The sequence below is a fragment of the Aptenodytes forsteri genome, unplaced genomic scaffold (genome assembly GCF_000699145.1).
Source record: "Aptenodytes forsteri isolate BGI_AS27 unplaced genomic scaffold, ASM69914v1 Scaffold220, whole genome shotgun sequence".
NCBI classification, from domain to species: Eukaryota; Metazoa; Chordata; class Aves; order Sphenisciformes; family Spheniscidae; genus Aptenodytes; species Aptenodytes forsteri.
Window position 1 is genome coordinate 277940 of NW_008794168.1, and position 26198 is coordinate 304137.

The window sequence follows — 26198 nt, forward strand, 5'->3', positions numbered from 1 at the left end:
TCAGTTATTTTTCCATTATGGTTTTACATGCTGAAAAAATATTCTTGTATATTAGTCACTTTGTGTCATCTTTCTCCAAGCCATTCTGTTCCAGTCTGCATGCTTCCTCATTCCACTGCCTTTTCCCCCGTGTCTCCCTCTTTCTCTCATCTTCTTCCTTTTCATCTTGATTTTCCCTCATGTTATTTCTTTCTATCATATGTGTTTCATCTCTGGTCTCCACTTCAAAATCAGCTTATTGACCCTCTGTATATGGTCCCTCTTTAGCTTCTGTGTCTTCTTTCTGCTGTGGTAATGTGTTGAAGTGTCGTCTTTTAAGGTGCAGGACTTTTTGTGAGATTTGTTCAGGGCAGTTGCAAGGGACGTGGTGACTGACCTGATTTTTCACAGTAGGTGGGTATGTGGAACAGAAAAGGTGAGGAAAGACCTGACAGTGGATGTGTGAAATAGAAGGTTAGAAAAAAGGGAATTAACAGGTAGAAAAAATGAAGGAAGACGTGAGTTATAAGGATCACCACAAGAGGAACTGTTTAGGCATTTGAAATTGAACAAGAAAGCAGGGACCAGTGATTTTGATGTTGATGATGGGAGCTGCTGTTTCTGCTGAACCAAACTTCTGAGGCATCTCTGATCTGTTACATGGGTTGTCCAAACTAGCCTTTGTTGCTTTTAAGATACCTAACAGTTGTTAGACAACTTAGAAAAATGACCCATAAACTCGACCCTAAGTGGTCATGTTTGTTCATGTGGTGCTATTTTTTGTTTAATGTCAACAGAGGTCCAGCTAATACATTTTCATGAATCAGAAGCGTCAAACTATTCAACCTTGCTGTTAAGTGAAGACGAAGATGTTCTGTATGTAGGAGCCAGAGAAGTGATCTTTGCATTAAACACAGTGAATATTGCTGAAAAGCAGCATGAGGTATGCATTTTAATACATTATCCTCCATGTAAAAATTGTACTCCAAATTTGACTTCATTTCCTGATATCAGTAGCACTGCGCTTTAGGTGGTAGGTACCTAAAAGAGATACGCTGTGTGGGCTACTCCTGTGTTATTTCTGGAAGACACTATAGAGTAAAACATGCCATCGGATGAACGGAAGAAATGAGAAGTTGGATATAAACAAGTAATGAGAGGTCTCCTTAGGTATTTTCTTCTTGGGGACAGGATGCTGGACTGGACAGACTTTGGCTGTCATCTGTAATAGTGGTGCTTACACATATTTTTATTATCAGGGGTGGGCCATCTCCTGTTAATCTGAATCAGAAGGTAATCTAATCCGAAACAGAAGCAAAGTTGGAGTTTGCTCAGGAGTGGCAGGCTGCAGACGTGCTTCAAATGAAATGAGGGCCCTGTCCTTTCGGTTTCAGCTTCTGTTTTGTGTCTCTAGGTGTGTCTGCACAGCAAGCGGTGAGCAGGCAGGTCTGATCCAGCATGCTCAGAGAAGTACTCTGGATATGCTGACGTTGGCTTCTCAGAGTAGATTAGCCCATGCAGAAGTCTGCTAACATTATATTGCTTCCAGTTCATCCCAGGCTCCTGCTTTTCATCCCATCAGCAGCACAGGCTGACACTTAGAGGTGTGGCATGGAGTCCCACCCAGGATGTTTTGGAAGATGCTCATATGATTTTTAATGTGAACAAAATGTTCATGGGTGGTGGTGGGCAATTTCACCAGCATATAAAACTTGTTTTATGAGTCCATGTAACTGTCAGAGTTGTACTTCTCCATATAGTGTAAATTGGTCCAATAAGTTTTCTTTGATCCGCCCCCACCCTCCCCAAGTGTGAATGAAATTGAGAAATACTTAAAATTGAGAAGTACTTAAAACAGTTACAGTTGCATTTTTCTAATGCTTATAGCAGTGGCAACTTCATTAGCGATTTGAGGGGAAACATCATGATGAACTCAAAAGGTAATAGCAGTGGTTTAGCCCCGCTTAAGCCACATGCATTTGGAAGTGTCACCTCCCCAGGAAAGAATGGCTTTGAACCTTTGAAAGCTACTTGCAAAATGGCTTGCATTTGCTGCAGATAGTCTTAGGATTGCCTTTTTTTGTGTGTTATTGCAAGATTTTCAGATCTTGCATTGAATTAAAATGCTTTGAATGTGCCTTTTTGTTGCTTGTTTTTTCACTTAGTTACACTGGAAGGTCACCGAAGATAAAAGAACTAAATGTGCAGTCAAGGGCAAATCAGAACAGGTATGTACTTTTACTGAACTTTGAGAAAGATGTTATACATTTCACTTCAAGAGGAGTGATGTTAAGAAAGGCTCCAACTGTTTGAAATTAAAATTTTCAAATTATCACCAAAATTCTTTAATTAACTTGAGCTTTAGAAACTGCAGCATGCTTAGTCTTTTTTTTTTTTTCTTTTCCATTCTTAGTTCATTATTTCTTGCTGGTGAATATTATTTGAATATTTGAAAATCTGAACACACCCTGATGGGTGCTTAATGTTACCAGTTTTTCCGTTAAAATGATAAACCAGTATTACTTTCACTGAGGTATTTGATAGCAACTGTTGTGTTTTGTTATTGCAGTAATTCCTCCCAGCATTTGATTTTATGAAATGACTGATAATTTTGTTTGCTTTGCTTTAGGGCATAGGGTTTATTTGTTAGGCCAGTTGCTGTTCCACCAGTGTATTTTTCACTAATTACATATATCCTTATTGTGGTGCTCAGCCAGTGTGCCCCTTGCGGTAGCACCTTGCTGGTGTGACCGCTCAGACAGCTCCCCAGCACCTGAGCAGCCTGATCTCCTGCCAGCTAGGCAGTGCAGGCAGCTCAGCCCCTGGGATCCCTTGGTGTTTCTGGGAACCACGGGCTCCTCATGACTGCCAGTGTGCAGGCTGGCTTGCTCATTTTGCCTTTCTGTGGAGATGGTTTACTTGAGGTGGTTGACTGTATGTGGATGTACCTTTCCCCTTGCGTAGCGCTACTTCGTTTAGTGATACGGTAAAGTGAGGGTTTACTGGGCAAGGCTGATGGTCAGGCTTTCAGCACAGGTTTGAAAGTGGAAGTCTGCAAGCCCTGCAAATACAAAAAGCAGTCCTACTCTACACTTCTAGGGATTTGACATCGGCACCCCTGAACCTGCAGCCTCTTCGGTTCACATTGTTATAAAACCCCATGTGCTGCATCCAGGTCTGATAGACATCCTGTATTCGTGGGACTCCTCGAGGTGGGAGCGGGCTCCCTCTCCCTTGGCTTAGCTTACTGCCTTTTCTTCGACTGACAACCATCAATACATTATCCTAACACGAGGTGTGGCAGGTATTTAAGGGCCATTTCCTCCTTGACTGCCTCTTCAGGATGCACTCAGAGAGTGTTATTTGTGTTCCTCAGGTTTAGCTGGGGTTACTAGTAATAATATTCACATACAGCCATGATGAATATGAGAGACGTGAATTTCTCTCATGTGCATGTGCATACAGTTTAGCAGATGGTGTGTGCATCTCCACCAGTCCTCTGCAGAGATTATTGGTGTTAGTTAGAAGGGATGTTAGACCCCATAAATAGGTACTTTGCCAGAGGTCCAAACTTCTCTTCCTTTTTTTTCCCCTGCCCCCAGTTTAGCAAATCACACTTATTGCCAGCCATGCTTTTTCCTCATAACCTTTTACGCGTGTTTTGCATAGTGCAATAGTTTCAAAAGGGTCAAGGTATTAAGCCACTGCTGCTATTTCTTACACTAAAATGAGCAGTCCTCTCCCCTACCCATCAACACTATGCTGTTTAGTGCCAGCAAAAAGCATTTATGCAGCTGTTCAAGGACTTCATCTGACAGAAAACTGGTTTTGCTCTTTTTTTTCCCTCAGTTTTCTGCCATACTGAACCCACCATACAGTCACAGAAATACCTGGTTTGGCTCATAAGAGGGAAGAGTAAGGACAGTGCTTACACTTGCTTAAGTAGTTTATGGAACTACAGTACAGTGGTGGTATCTGGCTATGCACCAGCAAGAATTAAGGGGTGTTGTTGATACTGTTTTTTCCCCTGTTTCTAAGTGGGTGTTTTAGAGTTGTTTTTCTTGGTTATTATTCTGAAACTTTATGGTATCCTTTATTCAAGGCTTTGCTCAAACTCTTTGTTGTATTTCAGAGCCAAAGGAATTAAGAAGCTTCCTTGGATGAAAGAGCAATTGATATCAAGGACTGAAAAAAAAAAAAAAAGGACAGATATAAGTGACAAACCTTTGTAGCTAATTTAATGGTATTAGAGGTTTCTCTTTTAAGAGACAACCTTGACTATCACTTACTGTTGCATCTAGGCTTACTAGGGATGACAAAGTCTAAAACTTACTCCATGTTTAACTAGTTGTTCCCATGGATTGGATGTGTCTTTGGAGCTTGTGTTTTCATGGGACAACTTGAGATGCACCTTGCTGAGCGTATGGTACTTGGTCATGCTACCCTGATAGGTACACTGAGGCAGCTGTGCACTACAGGCTGTAGGAAACCAGATGCTGCAGGACTAGAGCTCCTGGAGATTGTAGGGAGATGGTGTCCCAGTGGTGATTGTATCACCCAGCCTTACTGGTACAGTGTGGCATAAGTAGTAGCAACAGATGAGCTGACAGCACAACTTTAATTGTTTGTTTATGTTGGAATGTGGAAGATGGGGTTTATCAGACTGGTCCTTTTCTCATCCTCTGTTACAGACAGAGTGTCGTAATTATGTGCGTGTCTTGCAACAGCTGAATGATACTTTTCTTTACGTGTGTGGAACTAACGCGTTTCAGCCAACATGCGATTACCTGGTAAGAATGTACAAACATTTTGACCCAATAACAACTGTAACTTAAAAGCAGCTCATTTAAACAATGAGTTAATCTCCATTCCCAAAGACTGTCACAATTTCAGTGCCAGTCGTAACATTTGGAGCATTTATTACACTGTCCCACAGTAAGATAGAGTATGGAAATAAACCGTACTGTTCCTTTTTCAAAGCGCTTACTGAATTATTGATTCATCTTGTTTAACTGCGGATTTACTTTTTCTTAGCTTTCATAATTCTTTGTGTATTGTCCATTAGCATAAAAACAATTTCTAAAACTGAAATTACATTCTTTGCGACTTCCATGCATTGCCAAATCTCCCTGAAATTTCTCAGATTCCTGTCTCTGCTTGTCTTGTCTCTGCTCCTGGCTATGCCACAGCTTCATAGTGCTGAATGCTTCAGAGTGAAGTCTTGGCGCAAAATCAAAACTCCCTTTTCTTGCTGCTGACTCTTGTATCGTTCTCCTTTCAGAATTGTTAAGAGCCATAGTAATTGAGAAATCTTGTAATTGTTTTATTCTTTTTTTGTCTCCCATGCCTACAAGTCTGCCTGCCATCACCTCTGGAACATTGCGAGAAGTCATTGCCCTTAGCCTCCAATGTCTTCATTACACAGTATAACTAATCACTTCCTCAGTACTGTGGTTACAGTTCTCCCATCATCTTCCTGATACTCATTCCCTCGTTTTTTAAGGGATTTACAAAGTAGCAGCCAAAGTAGTTTGTTGCTTTGTAAAATTTAGTTGGATTATATGCATCTCACAAATTTAACATAATCTCAAAAATTGCTAAATCCATTTCAGAAAGCCTTCTTGATGTCTAAAACTCTCCATTTTTGTGCAGGCTAATTCAGTAATTGCCAGCTCTTTCCATATATCAATTAACTTCTCTGCCTTTCCTGGTGTCTGGCTTTTTTGGGTGCTCTTTCTTGAGGCCTGTCTGGATTTAACTTTTCGTCTTCTGCTCTCTTCTGGTCCCACTCTCACAAATCATAGGATCACATTTCCTCTCTGTCTGCTGGACTGGATAAGATTTTTCTGAAAATGCCTGTGCCTTTTATAATATTACAAAAAATGCCTTTGCTGGAAGTTGATGATATAGTCCATTATTTAGTGTTAATTTTTCAGTTACCTTTGTACGAGTCAAGTGGCTAAAAGAAAAAGTGCTAACAGTTGTTTTGTGGTTTTCAACTTAATTTTTTGCAGAATTTAATTTCATTTGAACTTGGAGGTAAAAATGAAGATGGTAAGGGCAGATGTCCATTTGATCCTGCTCAAAGCTATACATCTGTTATGGTTGGTAAGTTCAGATTTTGCATACCTCAGTATTATGTATAAAAATGTTTGATCTTTTCCGCTGTCATTCTCCAGTCTCTCAATATCAAAATGGTAGATTGTGTCCATATTTTTGTATCTTTACTGTGTATCTAGATAGACGTTAAAATACTTACGTAGTCAACCTTAGCAAGTTTCTTAAAAGGAGAACTTAAAACCCTAGGTTGTTTTGGAAGCAACTTTTAAAATACTAATTTTTTAAACTATGTTTTCAGGTGTTTAACATATTTAGTCCAGGTAGTCTAAATGTACTTTGACTGCCTTTGTAGTATCAGTTACTGCCATTTCAGTAAATTTAACAAGTAGAATTTTTTAGCTGTCCTGAAGACACATCCATGAGACAGAATACGGAAGTGAGGTATTTATTGCAAGTGTATTACTGCATGGTTAGACACCACTGAATCTTGATTTGGTGAAACCAGAGTTCATGGCTGTACCCTGGTGTCACAAGATCATAAAAGAGAAGCTCAAAGTAACATGAAACAGGAAATGAGAAAGAAAAGAACACACTCTCTGCATTGTTGCCTAAATTCTTAAAAGTTTCATTTGAATAATGGTGGCATAGAAAGAGAATAAAATAATTACTTCCAAAACTTCTGTGGCATTTCTTAAGTAAATTTGCATGTTTGTACATAAACTGTAGGTTTACGTGTTAAGTGTTAAAGTACCACAAAAACAATGCTGACTTTTGCGAGTTGCTTGTATTAGAGCAATAATAAACCCAAGTGTGGAAGTGTTAGCCTTGAGAATCGTCAGCAGAAATGTAAACATAGAAGACATGTCTGCGGCAATTTAGAGGAAATCCTTGTTTATCTTTTCTTGTGGGAAGTTTAAGCTTACATAGTCTCCTGAAATATTTATGTACCCTTTTTGGTATCCAGTGCATAAGAAAGTCTAAAATATTTGTTTTTGTGTTAAAGATGAGGAGCTTTATTCTGGGACTTCTTACAATTTCTTGGGAAGTGAGCCTATCATTTCACGGCATTCTCATCAGAGCCCTCTGAGAACAGAGTATGCAATACCTTGGCTTAATGGTAAGTGGGTGTGTGAACTGGCCCAACCAAATTGTTTTTCCTTCTTCAATGTCACACTTACAGACAAAGAGTTTTAAGTGTCTTATCTGGGGTAAGGGGCAGTTGTCTAATATCTCAAAGGGAATGGATATTGTTGTACTGGCTGACATGTGAGTGTGTGCCCTCATGTGTGCCATCAAGAGATTTTATTTTGAAATTTCAGAATTTTTATCAGCATTGACAATGAAAACAGCTTCAAGACATACAGGCTTCAACTTGACATTAAAGGGCTACAGTTTATTTTGTATCTACTTGTTCATCCTTGCAATAATGCAGCATAGTTATGATAGAGTAAGGAAGAGAATGGTTTTGGTCTCTAATGGATTTCCAAATTGAGCTGATCATGGTTCCTGATGATTTCAGTTCCTGAATTTCGAAATTCACCAAGTTTTGTGAATGCTCAGAGGTTTGTGGCTTTCTGCCAAAAAGGACCAAAATCATGAAGTTAGCATATTCCAAAGGATGCATTATGTCCAAAAAGTACAGGATACTGAGTTTTGTAATACATGTTGTAATGATACTGTAATTTTTAGTGTTTCAGCTAATAGCTGAAATAGAGGAGATGCAGGCAAGGGAGGGTACCTCTCCAGGCCCATTAGAAAACCACACTTGAGTGTGGACTGAAGAACGTTGAAGTAACAAGATAATCAGACCATAGAGATCTCTCGGGTATCTTAGTGCTTTCACATAGGGTTTGTGGGTTTGTTTTTTTCTCTTTCTATTTTTTTTGGAAATGCTATTCAAATTATGAACAGCAAACTGTGTAGGCAGGTCAGTGACTGGAGAGCAGGTAAATGCAGTGTGATGTTTGGGCGAAAGAGGACTCCTAGAGGGTTTTTGAGGGAATCAAGTTAGTAGTCTCATATATAATATAAAATTCTTCTCTTTGTATCTGTAGAGCCCAATTTTGTTTTTGCTGATGTCATAAGAGCAGATCAAAACAGCACAGATGGAGAAGATGACAAGATATACTTCTTTTTCACTGAGGTGTCTGTGGAGTATGAATTTGTTGGAAAACTGATGATTCCAAGAATAGCTAGAGTGTGCAAGGTGGGACATAGTTCAATTTAATTTTACTAATTCAACTAGAATTTTGTGTGTGTGTGTGTTAAAAAGCATTTATTATTGTGGACTTATTGCCAATTAAATGGAAGTGGTCGAACTTAGTGAATCGCAGTGAATCAGCAATTTCAATCAGTTCTTCAGAACTGGGGAAGCCTAGTTGTTGCTTTGGGAAAAAATACTTTATTTAATTTTGCACAATGGTGAAATTTCAGTATGTCTGAGGGTTCTGCCCACCCCTGGGGGGAAAAAAACAACCACCACAAAACCCAGCAACGGAAAAAGTCTCTCCCCTGGCTTTCCTTTTTTTTTTTTTTTTTTTAAACAACTCTAAGTTTAAATACAGCTCCCTGGGAAGAACTGACTTTGGTTCTAGCTGAGCATCAGATAGGCTGTCAAGTTACTTTCAAGTAGCTGTATACAAACAAAACTGTAGCTGTGTCCACAGCAGAATAGCTCTTTACTGTGGTGTAGCAGATGGGACTTCCATGAAGCTGTTAGAACTGCCAGAGCCTCAAGGAAAATGGTCACCAGCAGCCTGATTCTGTCACACTTGCTGTGTTTAAACCTCAATGTGTTAGGCTGGTTCAAGTACGTACTCAGGAGTGTTGGTTAAAAATCTTGCTGATGAAAGAGTTTTTTGTTTCTTTTTTCCAGGAGAAAATGTTGATTTAACAAAAACCTTTGCAGTGGAATGTATCAATTTCCTCAGGATTTTTTTTTCCAACAGGAAATTTATCTAGCTGTTTCATTTTGAGGTTGAAATGTTTTATTTTGACTTTACTGTTTTTATATTTAAACACGGAAGTCAAAACATCAATAACAAGTTAGTGCCCTTGAGATTTCCATTAAACAAGCAGCTGGAGGCAGATTTACATGGAGCTTATTATTATGGCCTTCTGCCCACTGACAGCTTGTGCACGCTTTAAAAGGGGAGTATCATGGAATATGAGAGCTTTATTGCTGCTGTTTGTTTGAAATAGGAATCAATGGCAGGTTGCAAATCTATAAGCATTTATACTTAATTGTTTTCATAAATTTTGCAGATTTCCTTTAATACTTTGCATAACAGTATTGGATACTGAATGAGAAGTATTAATAATGTTCAAATATTCCTGCTTTTTTAAGAGAGGTAACAGAGCTACAGCTTGAGTATCAAATATTTTGAAACATTTCTAGTCAATGTGTCTTTCCTTCTTTAAGCCTTGGTTCTGCAAATTCTTGATAAAGGTGGCAACTGCTTGCAGGATTAAGCCATTGCTGCATTTCTTCTAATGAAATTATTAATGTCAGGCAAATTTTAAGTGCATATTGCAACATTAGAATTTAAATCACAGTTTAGATGTTACAGAACAAATGCAACGTTACTTATTTCTCTCAAGGGAGAGTATAATACTTCCATGGTTATTTTACTTGTTCTGATAAGCAGGTTTTTTCTAAGGGTACATTGCTCATCTCAACTTTTCAAGTGTTGCTGAAGTATGGGTCTTTTATAAGTCTCATATCTCATCTTACCTCCATGTGTTGATAGAAACCATTCTGCATTATTTTTGTTGCATCAACTAATTTTCCTGTGGCTTCCTTACTTTTCTGTTTGTGAATGTGTTAACAATTATTGATGTTGCTCTAGATGAAATGTTAGAAAATAACAGGGCTCAGTAATTTCATGCTGTATAGCAGTGGTTCTTAAATGCAAAAATGCTGCTAATTCTCCTCACAAACACCTTTTTATTTTTTTAACATCAAAAGAGGGACCAAGGAGGATTAAGGACTTTGCAGAAAAAATGGACTTCCTTTCTCAAGGCCAGATTGATTTGTACCATCCCTGATAAGAATTTAATTTTCAATATTATCAATGATGTTTTTATTCTCAAGTCTCCAACATTGAAGGAACCAGTGATATATGGAGTCTTCACCCCACAACTGTAAGTGTGGTATAGCCTTTTCCTGGATAAGTACTTTTAATCTCAGTTGGTTACTGCAACAAGTAACGATTACTCCTATGACTTTTTTTTTCTTTCTTCCTGAACTTTTAGGAATAATGTGGGTCTGTCAGCAGTGTGTGCATACAATCTGTCTACTGTAGAAGAGGTTTTCTCAAAAGGAAAATACATGCAGAGTGCTACAGTAGAACAGTCTCATACAAAGTGGGTACGATACAATGGGGAAATTCCTAATCCTCGACCTGGTGCGGTAAGTTTCTGTCATCGTTTCTGTCATCTTGGATCTGATAACTAGTCTTTTTTAATGCTCAGGAGTAAAGAAACTAGAAAGTAATAGGTAACCTATTAAAGCTTAATTTTAGTTTGCCCTGATCTGGGTACCTTTTGTTGTAAAGACTTTGTAGAAAAACACTCAAGTGATTTATTCTGAACTTTGTGTCTAGGAATCAAAGTGGGGGGTTTTAATTTATAATTGGGTTATTTGCTGGTTTTGTATTTTCGTTATTTTGTTACTAATTTTCTAGTGCTGAAATAGATGTCACTATACACTAGGCAACATCCAATACTTTTTAGTTCAGATGAACAGAAGTATAGCAATCATTGCATTGTCTCAGTAGGTTCAGTAGGTTTATCCAATGCAGTGCATTGCTCTGCAAACTAAAATGTTCATAGTTCTGGGTCTCTTTCACACTGTTACTTTCTTATGTTCCCTGCAGTCATCTTATTGGTACTGCTGAATGAGGTGACAGTTAAAAGTAGTTAAGAAGCATGAGAGTCCAGAAAGAGTATTTTCCTAAAATGTATTTTGGGCCCAAACAAAAATGTAGTCCGAAATTCAGGGATTAGTGCATCGCAGAAGCCAAAGTGCTATGAGACCTGTGGACCTTCCTTGGTAGAATGAGTATAATGTAAAGGTGTGCTTACTGGCCAAAATGATGCAGAGAAGAAAATGCATGTAGCTGCTGTTAATTGTCTCTATTTTGTACAAGTAAATGATATAATTTGGTTCTCTTTTTTTGGTTTGTTCCCCCCCTGCCCTCCCCTGCTAGTGTATAAACAATGAAGCCAGAGCATCAAACTACATGAGTTCTCTGAATTTACCAGACAAAACATTGCAGTTTGTTAAAGATCATCCTCTAATGGATGACTCGGTGACTCCGATGGGAGATAGACCTCGACTAGTAAAACGGGATGTGAAATATACCCAGATTGTAGTAGACAGAGTCAGAGCACTCAATGGCACCATATATGATGTTATGTTCATCAGTACAGGTGAGTTCTGCAAAAGGTGTGTGGTTTTTTTTTAATGATACTCTGATTCTTTAGGCTGAAATGTGTTCTAAGAGAAACTCTTGAGATTTCCATATTTACACTGCTTTTACACCAGCTGGTGTTTTAAAAAAAAAAAAAAAAGGGGCCATGGTGAGTAAGTGGAGAATCTTACGTGCTTTGAAAAAGTATTGCAGGAAAAGAACTGCAAAACTGCAATGAGTACAGCAAAAACACACATAAGATAATCCCTAAGTGGTCATTCTTTGTCCCAAAATGTTATTCCTTGCTCAGAGCTCCTTATGATGGCAGATTTAATGGTTGCCATTGGCACATAGTTGTGTGAAGTCTTCAGCTGAACAGCAAGCAGATTACTGAGACAATTTATAGCAATTGTGCAATTTTTTTTCTGCCTTTTTATTTTAAGAATCTTACTTAAATATATTGCTTTGCTCTTTCAGATCAAGGAGCCCTGCACAAAGCTATCAGCTATGAAAATGGAATGCATATTATTGAAGAAACACAGCTTTTCCCAAACTTTGAGCCAGTCCAAACTCTCTTGCTTTCATCCAAAAAAGTAAGTGCTATAAGCATCACAGCATTCATCTCACTGTGCTTTTCCACAAAACTTCTTAGTACCATCTTGTAACCTTGTCGTGATGGAAGAATACTGTCACTGTGCACAGAGCCAAAGGCTGCATCTGTAACTCCTTGCAGTGCAGCAATACCATGTAGTGCCTGCTGCATTTCAGTGTGTTTGGTAGGTGGCAAGCTTCTGAAGGTATGTAGAAGGGGAAGGTGGTGGTGGTGGGCACAGGTGTGCAGGACTTCACTTGGATTCCATGTGCAGAAGCTGAAAGCTGTAACGTGTTTTAAGGTACCAGTTTTCAGGTTAGGAGTAATGTAAAAATCCTGACCCCTTGTGGCCATTGCAAATCTGCGAGGAAAAATCCTCGGGGGTTTAGCAGAGGAGTGGTATATTTTCTGAGGAAATAGACCTGAGAAGAGGGAACGGTCTTGTCTAGCAGAGAGACTCATAATTGTGTAACTAATTGGTTTCTGATGTCCTAAATCTCTCAGGTTCCTGCATGCTAGATGTATCATGAGAGCAGTCACGTTGGTGCGGCTGGGGGTGAGGACCACTGATGAGGTCCTGTCTGCCCAGCAGGGTACTAGCTGCAGCTCCAGCTGGGGGACACAAGCCTTGCCGTGTCCCAAACGTGCTGGCTCCAAACCCAGCAGTCATTCTGCGCTATTAATCAGTCGCTGGGTTTAATCCTGGAGTGGTTTTGTGATAGTGGGAGGATAATCACTGCGTGTACTTTGTGCACTAGTTAGGCTTCTGGCCCTAGTTACTCAGACCTGCAGATCATAGAATCATAGAATAGTTTGGGTTGGAAGAGACCTTTAAAGGTCATCTAGTCCAACCCCCCTGCCGTGGGCAGGGACATCTTCAACTAGAGCAGGTTGCTCAGAGCCCCGTCCAACCTGACCTTGAATGTTTCCAGGGATGGGGCATCCACCACCTCTCTGGGCAACCTCTTCCAGTGTTTCACCACCATCAGCGTAAAAAATTTCTTCTTTATATCTAGTCTAAATCTACCCCCCTTTAGTTTAAAGCCATTCCCCCTTGTACTGTTGCAACAGGCCCTGCTAAAAAGTCTGCTGCCATCTTTTTTATAAGCCCCCTTTAAATACTGATAGGCTCCGTGAATATCTATGAAATTATTACCCTAAGCAGTGGCTTGTAGCATCAGACCCGTCAACTGGTGAAATTTTGTGATTTCTTAAGGAAAGAATTACTCTTTTGAAGTGCCTGGTAGTAATACTGGCATTCAGTAGCTACCTAGTGATCGGTAAATGCTCTGCAGCTAGGGATTTAGGAATACTGCCAAGATATCTTAGAAACAGCTTTTACTTTTCTGTGATACTTAATAAAACTTTGCATGCCAACATGATCAACTTGGTGGAAGAGAGCTTTATGCCATAATTCTTTCAAGCTCATCTTGCATGCTTATTTGTCCTTTCATGCTTATAATAGAAGTCTTGAGGACAGAGTATACTTTTGATAGACAAATGAAAATCCATGATTAAAAACTTCCGTGCTCATAGATTTCAGTAAAGATGTTTGTATTATTTTTGTATGATGCATCACACCGGCAACTTACTATATGTGTGTGTGTGTGTATATCTCGTGTGTGTGTGTATGTATATAAATATAAATGTATGCTAATTTCTTCTGCTTTACCTGCAAAGAAAGCTTCAAATGCCTTGCTTTGACAGGAAGTTTCAGCATTTGCCCTGTGATGGAAGATAATGATAGATAACTCTTCTAAGAAATACGCTAATGCCCATTCTTCTAATTGTGGGTAAATTGTGGGATCATTCATACACTGGCTTAATTACGATTCCCCCATTTCTGGGGAGTGGAAGGGAAGGGATAGGCATTACAGCCTGGTACCAAAGACACATGATCTAGCAGTTTCAGTATGCACTTGGTAGCCAAGGCTAGTGTAGAAATGATGGCACTGAATTTATTCACTCTGAATCCAGGTACCACATTCTCAGTTCCTCAAGAATATCCTCAAAGGGGGCAGTGTGAGACATGGCATAGGGGCTGCATGGGGAACACGCTGTCTTTTCACAAAGAAACTTCTCTCAAAGCTTAGGATTTAAACAAAACACTGCTTCCCGCACAGCACTGTGGAGAGTAACAGCTTGTATCTTCTGCAAGGGAAAATTTCCATGTTGCTAGAATAACTTCTGACACAGAAAACTAACACTCAGAACTGAAGCAGTGCTGCCCAGTATATTCCCATAAAAGCAGCGGTCCTTTTCAGCAATGAGGAGTTGGAAGTTGGGTTAGGTGCCAGAGTCATGAAAGCTGGATGGTCATCGTACCACCCAAGCAGGAATTACTTCTGCCCCTCAGTGTGAAAACACAAGTTTCCATCTCCTTGGACGTCACAGTAGCAATGACAGTCAGTTGCTACTGAAGTGCTTCATAGAGCTGGTATTGTGATAATGTGTAGTGGTATCCCATAGTAATGGATTAACCACAAGAGGGTAATAGTTGTTACCCTGATGGTGGGCTTCAGACCTCTCCGGAGTCAGAGTCCTTTCTGAACACATTATTGCAGTAGTCTTCAGGCCCTTCCCATATACCTTCACCTTGTTTGGAGGGTGGTGGGCAGAGTCAGATGAGCCTACAGTAGATCCTCGTAACTCCCACTTGACTGAAAGATGTGTCTGGATTTTTTAAAATGGTCTGCTCAGCTCACTGCATGTTCTCTGAATTCGTGGATGTACTAGCTGGGAGCCATGCCGAGACACTACAACCCATAGGCAGTGTTACACTGTTGGCTTGGATGTTAGCTAGCAGAGCACTAGAGAGATGAGCAGCACTCAGTGCATTGGGGGAGCTTTCTGGTAGAGTGGGAAGCTTTTCCTAGAAAGTCATAAGTCTCCACCACTGCAGACTTCCTTCTGTGGGCATTCCAGCGTAGTCCAACACTAATCTAAATTAAATTTGAGGATGAAAGACTGCATTTGAATGTGTGTCTCTGAAGTTTGATTCTCTTTCAAAGTCCATCTTCCAGCAGTGCCAGCAGATTCTTTTTTGATCCAGTTTTGTCTTTCATCTTCCAGTGTCAAGAATTTCCTTGAAAGCTGTCTGCATGCTTCATATATGGGACGATCCAAACTGATTTGTGCTTGGTCTTGTAGCTTCCTCTAGAGACTGCTAGAGTCAGAATGCGTCATTCATTAGCTTAATTTTAAGACAGACTTCCTCATGATCATTGCATTAAAGAGACTAATCTGTTCCGAGTTCTCATGGCAAAATCTCCTTACATCCTTAGTGAAAGAGTGACAGTGAGCCCTAAAATCTAAATTCAGCCCTAAGATGCCCTGTTAGTTGTTTCCTTGAGGCTGTTTCTGATGTCAAGACCAAAAGTCTGCACCACAAACATGAGGTTTTTGAAGAATATTTCGCTGCTAGAAATCTTTCTTGGATGTCTGCCCATCACTTTGTGACCATATTCATCCTGCTGGAGTCAAGCAGTCTCACTGCAGACCCAACTCCTGAATACATTTCTACATACTGAGAGATCTGTATGGCTGCAGGACAGGAAAAGCAACTCTGTGCTTGGATCTGGCTCATTTGCCATGACAACTGCTGTAGGGTGCTGATAAATCCACTCGGTATTCTGCTCAGGATGAAGTCAACCCACTGCCAAGGTGGGGTGTGTTGTTTGGCTTTGTATGCACAGCCTCTCAAAAGGGCTAGAGGGTCGGCCACTGGTGGTTTTGGGTTGCAGTGCAGGCCCCTTTCTTGAGGCTTTGTATAATAATATGCAAATTCACAGTGTACCTTTAGCTGTCAGTTTCCCTGGACTTTGAAACAGATGAGTGAAATAAGGCAGCTGCCCGCCTTATGAGAAGGATGTTTGGGATGAGCATGGCCTTTTCCCGCCGTGCTCAGAGTGAGACTTGTTTGGGATCCCCAGCAACAGTGGGTCAAACAGCCGTTCTGTTTATAACCCCCTTTTCCCAGGTGTCATGCAAGTGCTGTTTCCTTTGAGTACTATCCAGTGTTCCTCCTTAAGCTGCAAGTAGGCTGCTGCATTTGCCTCTTGTAAGGCTGATGCTGATGTGGCTGCAGAGGCCTGACTGGTAGAAGAGCTGAAGGCAGTAGGGCTGCTTTGGGTTAATAGGGGCAGGTCCTACGTGCAGCAAGCCTTGCCTGTTCAGGCTTGCCCGTGCCTGCTGCAGCCTTGTCATCGGCACAAGCTTGCCTTGCCTCGTACGAGGATTATTGGTGCATTCGTATTTATGGAAAAACTGTGTGATAAAGCCACGGTTAGGCATGGTTACTTTCCATTCTCATAAACTGTATCTATTTCAGATTTTTGTTCTTTTGTCTTTTTGTACTTCCAGCATCGCTGAATATTTTCAAGATAAGTTTCCTTTCCTTTCTAGAAATAAAAGCTAATAAAAATGTTTATTCCCCTCATGCTCCATTTTTTACAAACATGTCTGTATGTATGCAACTCTTTACTTTTAATAATTTTTAAATTGTTTCATGAATTGGATTGTTCGGCTTTGAGAAAGTGATTGGCTGTGTGGTTTTTTTTTTTTGTGCTTTGTTTGGTTTTTTTAGGGCAGAAGATACCTCTATGCTGGTTCAAATTCTGGTGTGGTTCAGTCTCCAGTGGCATTCTGTGACAAGTATACCACTTGTGTTGACTGTGTTTTAGCAAGGGATCCTTACTGTGCTTGGAAACCCCTTGAAGCTTCCTGCATTGATATTTTTAAAGAAAGTGAAATTGAAAGGTAATGGTAGCCTTTGATTACCTTACAGTTACAACCAATATTGCATCGGTGTTGCCCCTTACCGATAACTGGCACTTTTTTAACTGAATGTTTTCAAATACAGACTTTTTCCTATCCATCTATGTCTGCTCGTTGTATTTAAATAAGATGAATCTTACTTAGTACGAGAGGGTGGGCAGGCTGTAGGAAGCGAGATTTGAACTTGTAATACTTGGACTTGTTTTACAGGAACTGGATTCAGAACATAGGTGGAGATGCATCGTCTTGTTCTGGTGAGTTAGTCTTTGAAGAGCTATTTCACATGTCTAGGTGGAGTAGTGAGAGAGTTGTATTTAGTTCGGCTTGGTTTTTGTGATTATCTGGACATTCATTTATATTTTAATAGGTATGTGATTCTGCTTTTGAATATTTGAGCATCTGTACAGCCTGCATGTTGTCTTAAAATGTCTGTATTTGTATACATTTCAGTGTGCAGTGCACAAACCTCTGAAATGAATGGGGGCACCTCAACAACGACTTGTGAATGAAAGCAGTATTTACCATAAGTACTTCTAGTGCAGAGGCTTCTGTCTCTGATACAGCATTTGACATTCTACTGTGAGCCTTGATAAGTGCTTGGTTATTGCTGCTGGATCAGATGAAATGATCCTGAAAAAAGGTGGTTTTATGGTGAGAGGGGAGGGGGACTCAGAACATGATGCAGAGCAGCTGAAGTACCCTCCATAGTGCTTTAAGGCAAGTAACCACAGGTCCTTTCTTTATAGTGTGTGCTGCTACCACCAGATCAAGGAGATCTTAAAGGAGAGTAGTGTTACGGGAGAATTGTACTGCAGTAAACAAAGCTCTTAAGAGTTTGATTTACTCTGTTTTTATTTCTAATCCAAGCAACGTATGGACTGCCATGAGAGTTTTGCTTGTTAGTCTTTTTGTTAATTTATGGTCTTGCATTGTGGGTGTGCCATAAGTACTGATACTTTTTTAGAAGAGAGTTTAAGTTGAGTAACAGCACTTTGTTCAGTTTCTTCTTGGATATCTTGTAGTCGCTGATTTACTTAAAATGCACTAATTGCATATAAAGTGATACCAAGTTCAACATCTTGTCTCAAACAATGACTCGTCTCAGATGCATGCTCAGTTGCGGATCAACAAGGTCTTATATTTATCTAGAAGTGGAGGCTGTCTTAGAGTTTGAGGTGTCCTATCTCTTAGTCTGTCTTGATGTCTCGCACGCAGCTGTAGCTTGGTATTTCACTGAGATTCTTGCATGCTGTCATCTTGGCCTTGTGAGGTAATCTGAATGCCGTAATCTTTACGTTTCCGTTAAGACAATAGCACAGTCTCATGAAACTGTATGGATTAGAGCAAAGGGGAATCATTGCTGATACTCTGCACATTTATTTTGATGTTCCAGATAAAGTAAGAGAGAATTCCCTACAGCATACATTCAAGCATGGCAGCACAGCAGAACTCAAGTGTTCTCAAAAGTCCAATCTGGCACAGGTAGTTTGGAAGTTCAAAGACGATGTGCTGAGAGTGGAGAGCCCCAAGTACCGTCTGCTGGAAAAGGCGCTGCTCATCTTCAATTTATCAGAAGGAGACAGCGGTGTTTACCAGTGTTTGTCAGAAGAAAAAGTGAAGAATAAGAAATTTTCTCAAGTGCTGGCTAAGCATGTTTTGGAACTGAAAAAGATCCAGCATACCACGGTGGGCCCCACCGTGGCAGCTGCACCAACAGAAGGTAATAGCGATGTGCCAAAAGTGTCAGCTGTGTCAACTGAGGGGTCTACCACTCACACCTCGACCACTCAGATGGTACCGGTAACGACAGCGAGGATAGTAACAAAGCCCATTGGCCCCGTCCTGACAAGTGCAGCCTCCAACACAGAGCTCTTCAATTCAATTCCTGACGCAGTCCCGGAAAAGACCATGTTCCTCAAGTCAAACGATAACTTCCTGTTGATGTTCCTCTTCCTCTTCTTTTTTATTCTCTTCTTGTGCCTGCTGTCCTACAACTGTTACAAAGGGTACTTGCCAGGGCAGTGCTTGAAATTTCGCTCTGTTATGCTGCTTGGTAAGAAGAAAACCAAGTCAGATTTTTCTGATTGCGAGCAAAGTGTGAAGGAGACGCTGGTGGAGCAAGGCAGCATCAGCCACCAGAGTGGGGAGCAGCCGAAGCCGGCGCATGACACCGGCTACGAGACTGAGCCCGACTGCGGGAATGGCCAGCTGCAGCCTGGGGATTTGCAGGCATCCCGAGAGGCCAAGGACAAGCCCTTCGATGTCAAGTGTGAGCTCAAGTATGCCGACTCGGATGCGGAGGGGGACTGAAGGACCCCGTCGTCCATTTCAGTGGTGGAAATCAGCTGTGGTCCTGCGGCTAGCTATTTGAGCACAGAGGGCGTGGGTGTGACAGCTGAGCCATATCGGGGTTTACATGCTTAAGCTGTACAGCAAGCCAATTTGCGTTCAGATCTCACCAGATTAGAGAAGCGGTGTTCTTGTCTGCAGACCGTAGCATCTTGTGTTGTGCTTTTTTTCTTTTTTTTTTTTAAATGGCCCATTTCAGATCACCATTAGTTTGTTCCCAGTTTTTCCCCCACCGAGTGCTTCGCTCTGGTGAAGAGTTACTTGCTTGTTCTTCAGCCCTGTTCTTCCATAGGATAAAAGTAACTTTCTAATTCAGTTGGCTTTAAAAAGTACTTCAGTCTACACATATTTTTAGCTGCCATTAAAAAAAGACCTAGTTTCATTTTAATTCCAAATTGGAAATTAAGTTTAGTTTATCAGATTGGTAAATTATAGACTTTTGTCCAGATTGGGACATTTTTTTTTTTCTTTGCTTCTAGGGATTACTTTTAGTTTTATGCTTTGTGTTTTGGCACACTAGGTCTCTTTAGTTGGTTAAAGTTAAATTTTTTAACTGCTTTTTAAGTATCTTAGATTTTTAAGGTATAATGGGGATAACATTGGCTTGATTTGTGTAAGACTCTCAGGGATAATCTTGTTTTAAAGGCTTTTTTCTTTGCTGCTTTCTAGAACTTTAGGTACAACAGTATCGGTACAAAACATGGAGTAAGTGGCGGGGGAGGGAGGAAATGATAGTTTTAGGAATGCATTTCCTTTTTTTTTCCCTTCCTCCCTCACCCCCCAACCAGCAAGCTGGACATAGTCACATTCTATTTTCTATACAAAACTGGATTTTTTTTTTTTTTTTAAATGGAACAGTACAGGCAAGCAGCTGTCAGTTAGTAGTGACACGAGAGAGGTTTTTTGCACTGTGGAGGCGAAACAGGAATCGAGAAGAATGAACTACAGTAATTCAGCTAGTGACTCGCTGGAATGGACTGTTAGGATACAGCCTGATGAGAAAACATTGCAGATTTTTTTCTTTTTTTCAGATTCAGAAATAACTCAGCTTCTTTTTGTGACAAATCTTTGCAGCATCACCCTTTCTGGATGACACCTTCCAATCTCCTGTGCAACTGGAGACTGAAACTGGAGCTGCTCAAACAATCGTTCATTTGAACTGTTTATGTGAATCATGCCTGCAAACGTGAAAGTGTGCATTTGTTCTCAGCCTGGTTCACAGCAGCACTGTTTGTCTGTAAAAGCATTTTGTGCGGTACAGTCCTGAAGAATTGTTCCTCTCACTGCATCTTTCTGTAAATATTGCTAGAAGTAGAGTACATTTTAACAGTAAACAGCAGTATGCCTGGGCTGCTTTTCTATGTTGAACTTTGATGCGAACATAATTTAGACCATCTTAGTGTAAACAGTTTATATTTTATAAGATTCAGTTTGGTTTTATTTTTCTATTTTTAATTATGTACATATAACAGAATAAATATTAAAATAAATTGTATTATATCTTTACTTCAGTGAAACCTGGCACAACACTGCTTTCCATATTGCAAGTACTAACGTTCCTTGTGGTTTCCTTTAAGGGCTAAGAGTGAAAACTTTTGTAATTGATTTGAAGCAGATTCTCTTCTCAGCTTTATTTGAATGGGTTATAACCCAGGTTGGTGGGGGGATTGGAAGGATGGAGAGAAACAAACATGGGTGAAGGAGGAAAGCGCTCTTCTCCAGGGGCCTAGGGACACTTCCTCTTATTACCCTTCTAAAATTCATTTGTCTTTTTGCATTATTTCTTCAGCGTGTGATGTATTTCTTAGTACTTTTTTCCTTAGTACCCTCTTTTTTTTTTCTTTTCTGTCCTCTTCTGTCACACAGCCTCATCTCCTATACCTTTCCCTCCTACTGGTACCTCCTTTTTGTCCTGTGTGGGAAGTGATTCACCTCCTTCACCCACCAGTACCCAGCCTGATGTTTGGTCTAGCACAGACCCTGTAAAGGTCATGTTGTTGCCACCTTTCCTAAGTGACCAGGCACAGCATGTTAGTGTCCGGGGACCCTTTCGCCTCTTCTGCCAAGCCACAGGTAAGTTGGAGGACCCCTGTATAAACCAGCATTTTCTGCATTAAAGGTTTAGATATGTCACCGTGTAGTGTATATGGTTTACTTTTTTGATGTTTTTTTAAAAAAACGAAAAAAAAAAAGGAAAAGACCATTTCAGGATGTATTGTGAACATGCTGTTACCAAGAATCTGGCACTGCGAATACTGTACTGCAAAATGCAGGCTCTGATTTAGCAGCCTACTTTAGCATATTAATAGTCAATTGACTTTAATAGGCTCACTTGCATGCTGAAGGAGTTCACTGAATCACGATTGCATATGGATGTTTAGCAGGTAAGTATTTTCACTGTCAGTATGTATGCCGTTTAAAAAATACACTTCCGTTGGATTTGAATTTAGTGTATTTTTCTGGACCAGGTCAGTTATTCCTTTTTAGTCTTAACTTATTTCAAATGGTAAAGTTCTTACAGTAATGTCAACTTCCATTTTATGAAGAATGTATTATATGAGCTGTACAGGAGCATGACAAAGCTATTTTTTCTGTAGAAATTCAACATTTGTCTTTCAGCTTTTGTTTGGATAGTAGTTGCCTGTTTAAGTGAGATTTAATGGATCTAAACAGGTCTTAAAATGTAACCTTATTCCTTAAAAGAAGAGAATATAGATTAATTTTGAAAAGTAGCATTGTTTCATATTGGCCTGTCTGTGAGTCAGTGTGTGGTAGTGTTACATGGAATCAGATCAAAATGCATAAATCTTTATTAGAGTAGGTCTTAGCAAAGGCATGATTTGTATTTCCATGGCTAAAAAGAACAACAGCAGGGATCAGGGTTCTTTCAGCAATAATTTGTCCACTGCTGCTATAGACAATTCAGAAACTTTTTGTTGTCCACTGTGAAAAAAATTGTAAAAGTAGCATAAATAGCACAGAGGATCTAAACAGTTTGATAATTGTGCTACAGATCTGGAATTTATTTTAAAATTACTTTTTTCATCCAGCAGTGTCTGTTTTAACATGATACTCATGTGCTGCTTTTTAAAAATTGTCAGTAATTGTAATTGCCTTGGCAGTGAACTTAAGAAAGAAGGAGCAGTGTCCTAAAGTCAGCCTGTGGAATTCGCTCCTGAGGAGGTAGGGACGAATAGTGGAAGAAACTGTAACAAGAATCAGACATCCAAGAGGTGCAGTGGTGGCAAGGGCAAGATGAGCCAGCTGTGGAAGCGTTTCCGACTTCTCTCCCAAAGCACTGAAGGACTGGACTTCGTGTTGTGGGTGGGGGTTTTACTCCCTTTGGGAAAACAAGACGTTTGGCCGATACACGCACCCTTCTCTTACCCAGAATTACAACTTTATTCCATTGATTTAAAAAACAAACAAACAAACGCAACAGCATACCAAGCTGATGTAGATCTTTTGCACCTTTCTGGGGCCTGCATGTGAGGATGTGTAAATTTATCCTGCGGGGGTGGCGGTGGTGGGGTGGCTAAGCAAATGCTTTTACTAGGAAGCTCTCTACTTGGATTTATTCACATTCCTTTAGTGCCTCTTGCTAGTTCTTTATATAAACGTAGCTGTAATGGAACTTTATTTCCTTCAGCTATGAATGTAAGGTAAAACGCGTTTGCAAGGAGCAGAAGGGTAAAATGAGACTGGCGGAGAGTTAAATGTCGTACCTGGTCTTCTGCATAAAGGATACGGTATCAGCAAATGTATGATGCAAATACACAGATTGCCACATCATCCAGTCAAAAACCTGAAGCTTGTTTTTAATTAAGTTTCTAACGTTATTTTTATGAGACTTACTGAATCTCTTCCTTTTTTTAATTGTAAATATCTGCTTCAAGCTGTCTGGAAACTCGGCAGGAGTTGGTGAGTTCTCTTACTCATCTCTTTCTCACCCCACGTGTTTTAACCTGAAAGCTCACCTAAGGATAATACTTTACAACCTTGTTACTGGCTCATTTCAACAATGTTAAGTTACAAGTGCATACAGCACAAACAGCCACTTGTCAAATATTGTTATTTTTTTCTGGAAAATGAGTTTTTCAAGAGCGGAGTACTCCTGCCCTTCCTGAAAAGGAAAGAGTACATCTCCCTTCATGAATTGCTTCCCAGTTTCTCTCCCTACTCCCGTGAAGCGTCTCACATCTTCGCATGTCTCCAAAGACCTGTCTGCTAGATAGGCACTGGCAAACGTTAGGTTTCCTAACGTTTTAAAATAAAGATACTTTACTGACACCTCCTACCCCAGCTGTACAGTAGTACATCCTTGACCTTAACTTCACAGACGAATGACGTACCAGAATATCCCAAGTATGCTGAGCAACAACTTAAATGCATGTGTAATCAGAAACAGTGCAAAACATTATGTTTTATTTTTGTATTTCTGGCCTGCAGATTCAGACTCTCTCAGTGTCCGTGCTGTCAAGAAGTCTTACCTCCTCCCTTAGTTAGTCTGAAGCTGGAGTTTTTCCATAATGGTTTCTTAACTTTTCAGTCTCATTAAAATAATAACCCCAGGAGTGTGAACATAAAAGTTCTGCAAACGCAGCAGTATACTTTTAAAGGAGTTACTATTTCATGGAGATGCTGAGATGGGTACCTGGTAACACCCACGTACAATGCCTGTTCCCTGTGGTTATGCTATTTTAAAGGGAGTGCGAGAAAGCTGTCCACATCCATGCAGGAAGAAATCCGTAACTCCCCAGAATCAGAATCGCAAGTGACTCACTACAGTTTTTCTCTCTTTGGTGAAGCTTGAAGTGGTGCTGAAAGGCATGCAGAAGGGTAGGGAAAATACGGTGCACTGCACTTCAAGCGCTGCTGCAGACAGTACAACTAGACGGAGCGCCTGCAGAGTGAGTCCCGAAACAGACCTTGCCCAAGGCTGTGTCCAGACATCTGAGGGTTGGCTGTACTGGTGTTGCCAAGTGCTTGTGCAACACGGGTCTCAGCAGTAGGGCTCAAAAGTCCCTGCACCCCAAGGTGTGCCTGGTTTGCCCCTGGGAGGGGGCTCATTTGTCAGAGACTGACTTACCCATGGAAATGAGTAAGCTTTCTCTCTGGAAGTGGCTTCTGAAGTCATTCTTGGGTGAGGTTTTTTTAGATTAATTGCATCACCTGTGACGCCCTGGGATGGTCTGGTTGGTTGATGTGGTGCAGTGCATTAGGAGCTCAGTCAGGAGAGGCATGGAGTTGTGCAGCCCCCGGAGCAGAATGAGCCTGCGTAGGAAAGTGCTTTGTGCTAGGCAACAAAATGTTTGAGACTAGAAATAACAGCATTTAAATTACAGCATGTCAGTATCTTAAAATGGAGTTTGCTTCGGTTGTTACTTTGTTCTACTCTTACAAGAACACAAATATCACATAGTCATTTTCCATGGATATACACTTGCATTTTATAACCAGTTGCAGTTTTCCAGCTTTTCTTTCTTTTTGTGAACTGTTGTATAAAATAATCTCCAGAACATCTCCTCTTCCTACTTTCTTTAGTGAGTGTTTCCTAACAATTAGCCTGTGGACAGATACATCATTAGTTTTTGAAACCTGAAAATGGTTTAACTGGTAGCCTAGAGAGGAGAAGCTCTGCATCTCCCAGGACAAGTCAATCCACTGCACAAATATTTTAAAACTTTCTAAAATAACTTTTTTAATTTTTATGCAGTATATTTTGATATTTACATGGTGATGCTTTGTTGAAGCGATACCCTTGACTTTAATCTGTATGGTTGATCAGTAATCTGTGGCTGGTTTATCGTTATCCTCAAATGGAAACGCTAAGTTTGTACCTTGTTAAACAGTTCCATATCCCGCTTTAGGAATTAGCTTCTCCGCAGACCTTTGGTGCTTTATCACATGCTATCTGCCTGTGACTCAGTTTCAGCGTCTCTGGCTACAGTCATCTGATAGCAGCTGTTAATTTGTAATTTTGTAGTTTTGTACCACTTCTTTCAGTGATTTCTGCACCGGCTTAAAGGCATCTTGGTACAATAAAACCATTCCTTTGTATGGATCTGTGACATGCCACCTGTTTTTATTATTTGAGATGCATCTAGAAGGTAACTTGAAAAATTAAGATTGTACCTTTAATATATTAACAGAAAAGAACTTGGAAGTCTTGACCTAAGGTTATAAAATCAAGTAAATACTGCAGACCCATTTTGCATAAAACCCACAGACATTAAAAGTATCCTTCTTGTTACTTTAGATTGCAATATCTTAGGGCTGCAATTATCTTAACTAGAACATTGGCACTTCTTTTGTGAGATGTCGGGGCCTGCTGCGGCCCTCTTACATCTAACTCTGCATGCAAAACCAGCAGCATTAAACACCTTGGCAAAGTGTGGGTGTTATTAAATACTGCAGACCCATTTTGCATAAAAACCACAGACATTAAAAGTATCCTTCTTGTTACTTTAGATTGCAATATCTTAGGGCTGCAATTATCTTAACTAGAACATTGGCACTTCTTTTGTGAGATGTCGGGGCCTGCTGCGGCCCTCTTACATCTAACTCTGCATGCAAAACCAGCAGCATTAAACACCTTGGCAAGTGTGGGTGTTATCCTGGCTCTGGTGGCTTCCTGCATAGTGACTTCTGTAAGACAATTTCTGTAAGGACTATGACATGGATGCTGCATTCTTAAACTCTGGCATCAACAGCAGATTTTGAAAAATCTCTGTAGAAATTCCTCTTGCTGTGCACTTTTGTATGTAAAGGCTATATAGGTCAAGCTAAGAAATACGTCAAAGGCGTGGAGGAAGAACACCTTTTTCCTTTTTTTAAAATATATTATTGTAAGGACTAGAATAAGCTCAATGTAAATGTAATATAAGCATAAGGCACATCAAACTAAAAAAGAGGAGAGTAAGGAGAAGTAGAAGCAAGAGTGTCTTATTAATTCTTCAAAAGATTTCCTCCATTTTGTTTCCGCTGAATAGAATCTTACCTTGCACAGTGTGCAGCAGGCTGCGTTC

At 40.2% G+C, this 26198-nt stretch overlaps 1 protein-coding gene across 3 annotated transcripts in view; it reads left to right on the forward strand.

Moving 5' to 3' along the window:
• Window positions 1-26198, forward strand: part of LOC103900827 (semaphorin-4D) — a 45099-nt gene that overhangs the window by 8753 nt on the left and 10148 nt on the right. The window contains exons 3-16 of one of the 3 annotated variants that reach the window (XM_009281607.1): window positions 777-922; window positions 2145-2207; window positions 4671-4769; window positions 5994-6087; window positions 7043-7156; window positions 8094-8245; window positions 10007-10182; window positions 10294-10450; window positions 11250-11472; window positions 11931-12046; window positions 16631-16803; window positions 17032-17075; window positions 18215-18541; window positions 21037-21243. In XM_009281607.1, coding sequence (XP_009279882.1) covers window positions 777-922; window positions 2145-2207; window positions 4671-4769; window positions 5994-6087; window positions 7043-7156; window positions 8094-8245; window positions 10007-10182; window positions 10294-10450; window positions 11250-11472; window positions 11931-12046; window positions 16631-16803; window positions 17032-17075; window positions 18215-18541; window positions 21037-21243 — 2091 coding nt within the window. Of the gene's footprint in view, window positions 1-776; window positions 923-2144; window positions 2208-4670; window positions 4770-5993; window positions 6088-7042; window positions 7157-8093; window positions 8246-10006; window positions 10183-10293; window positions 10451-11249; window positions 11473-11930; window positions 12047-16630; window positions 16804-17031; window positions 17076-18214; window positions 19132-21036; window positions 21244-26198 lie in introns of those variants that run through there. The other 2 variants (XM_009281615.1, XM_009281599.1) reach the window with 2 other exon arrangements.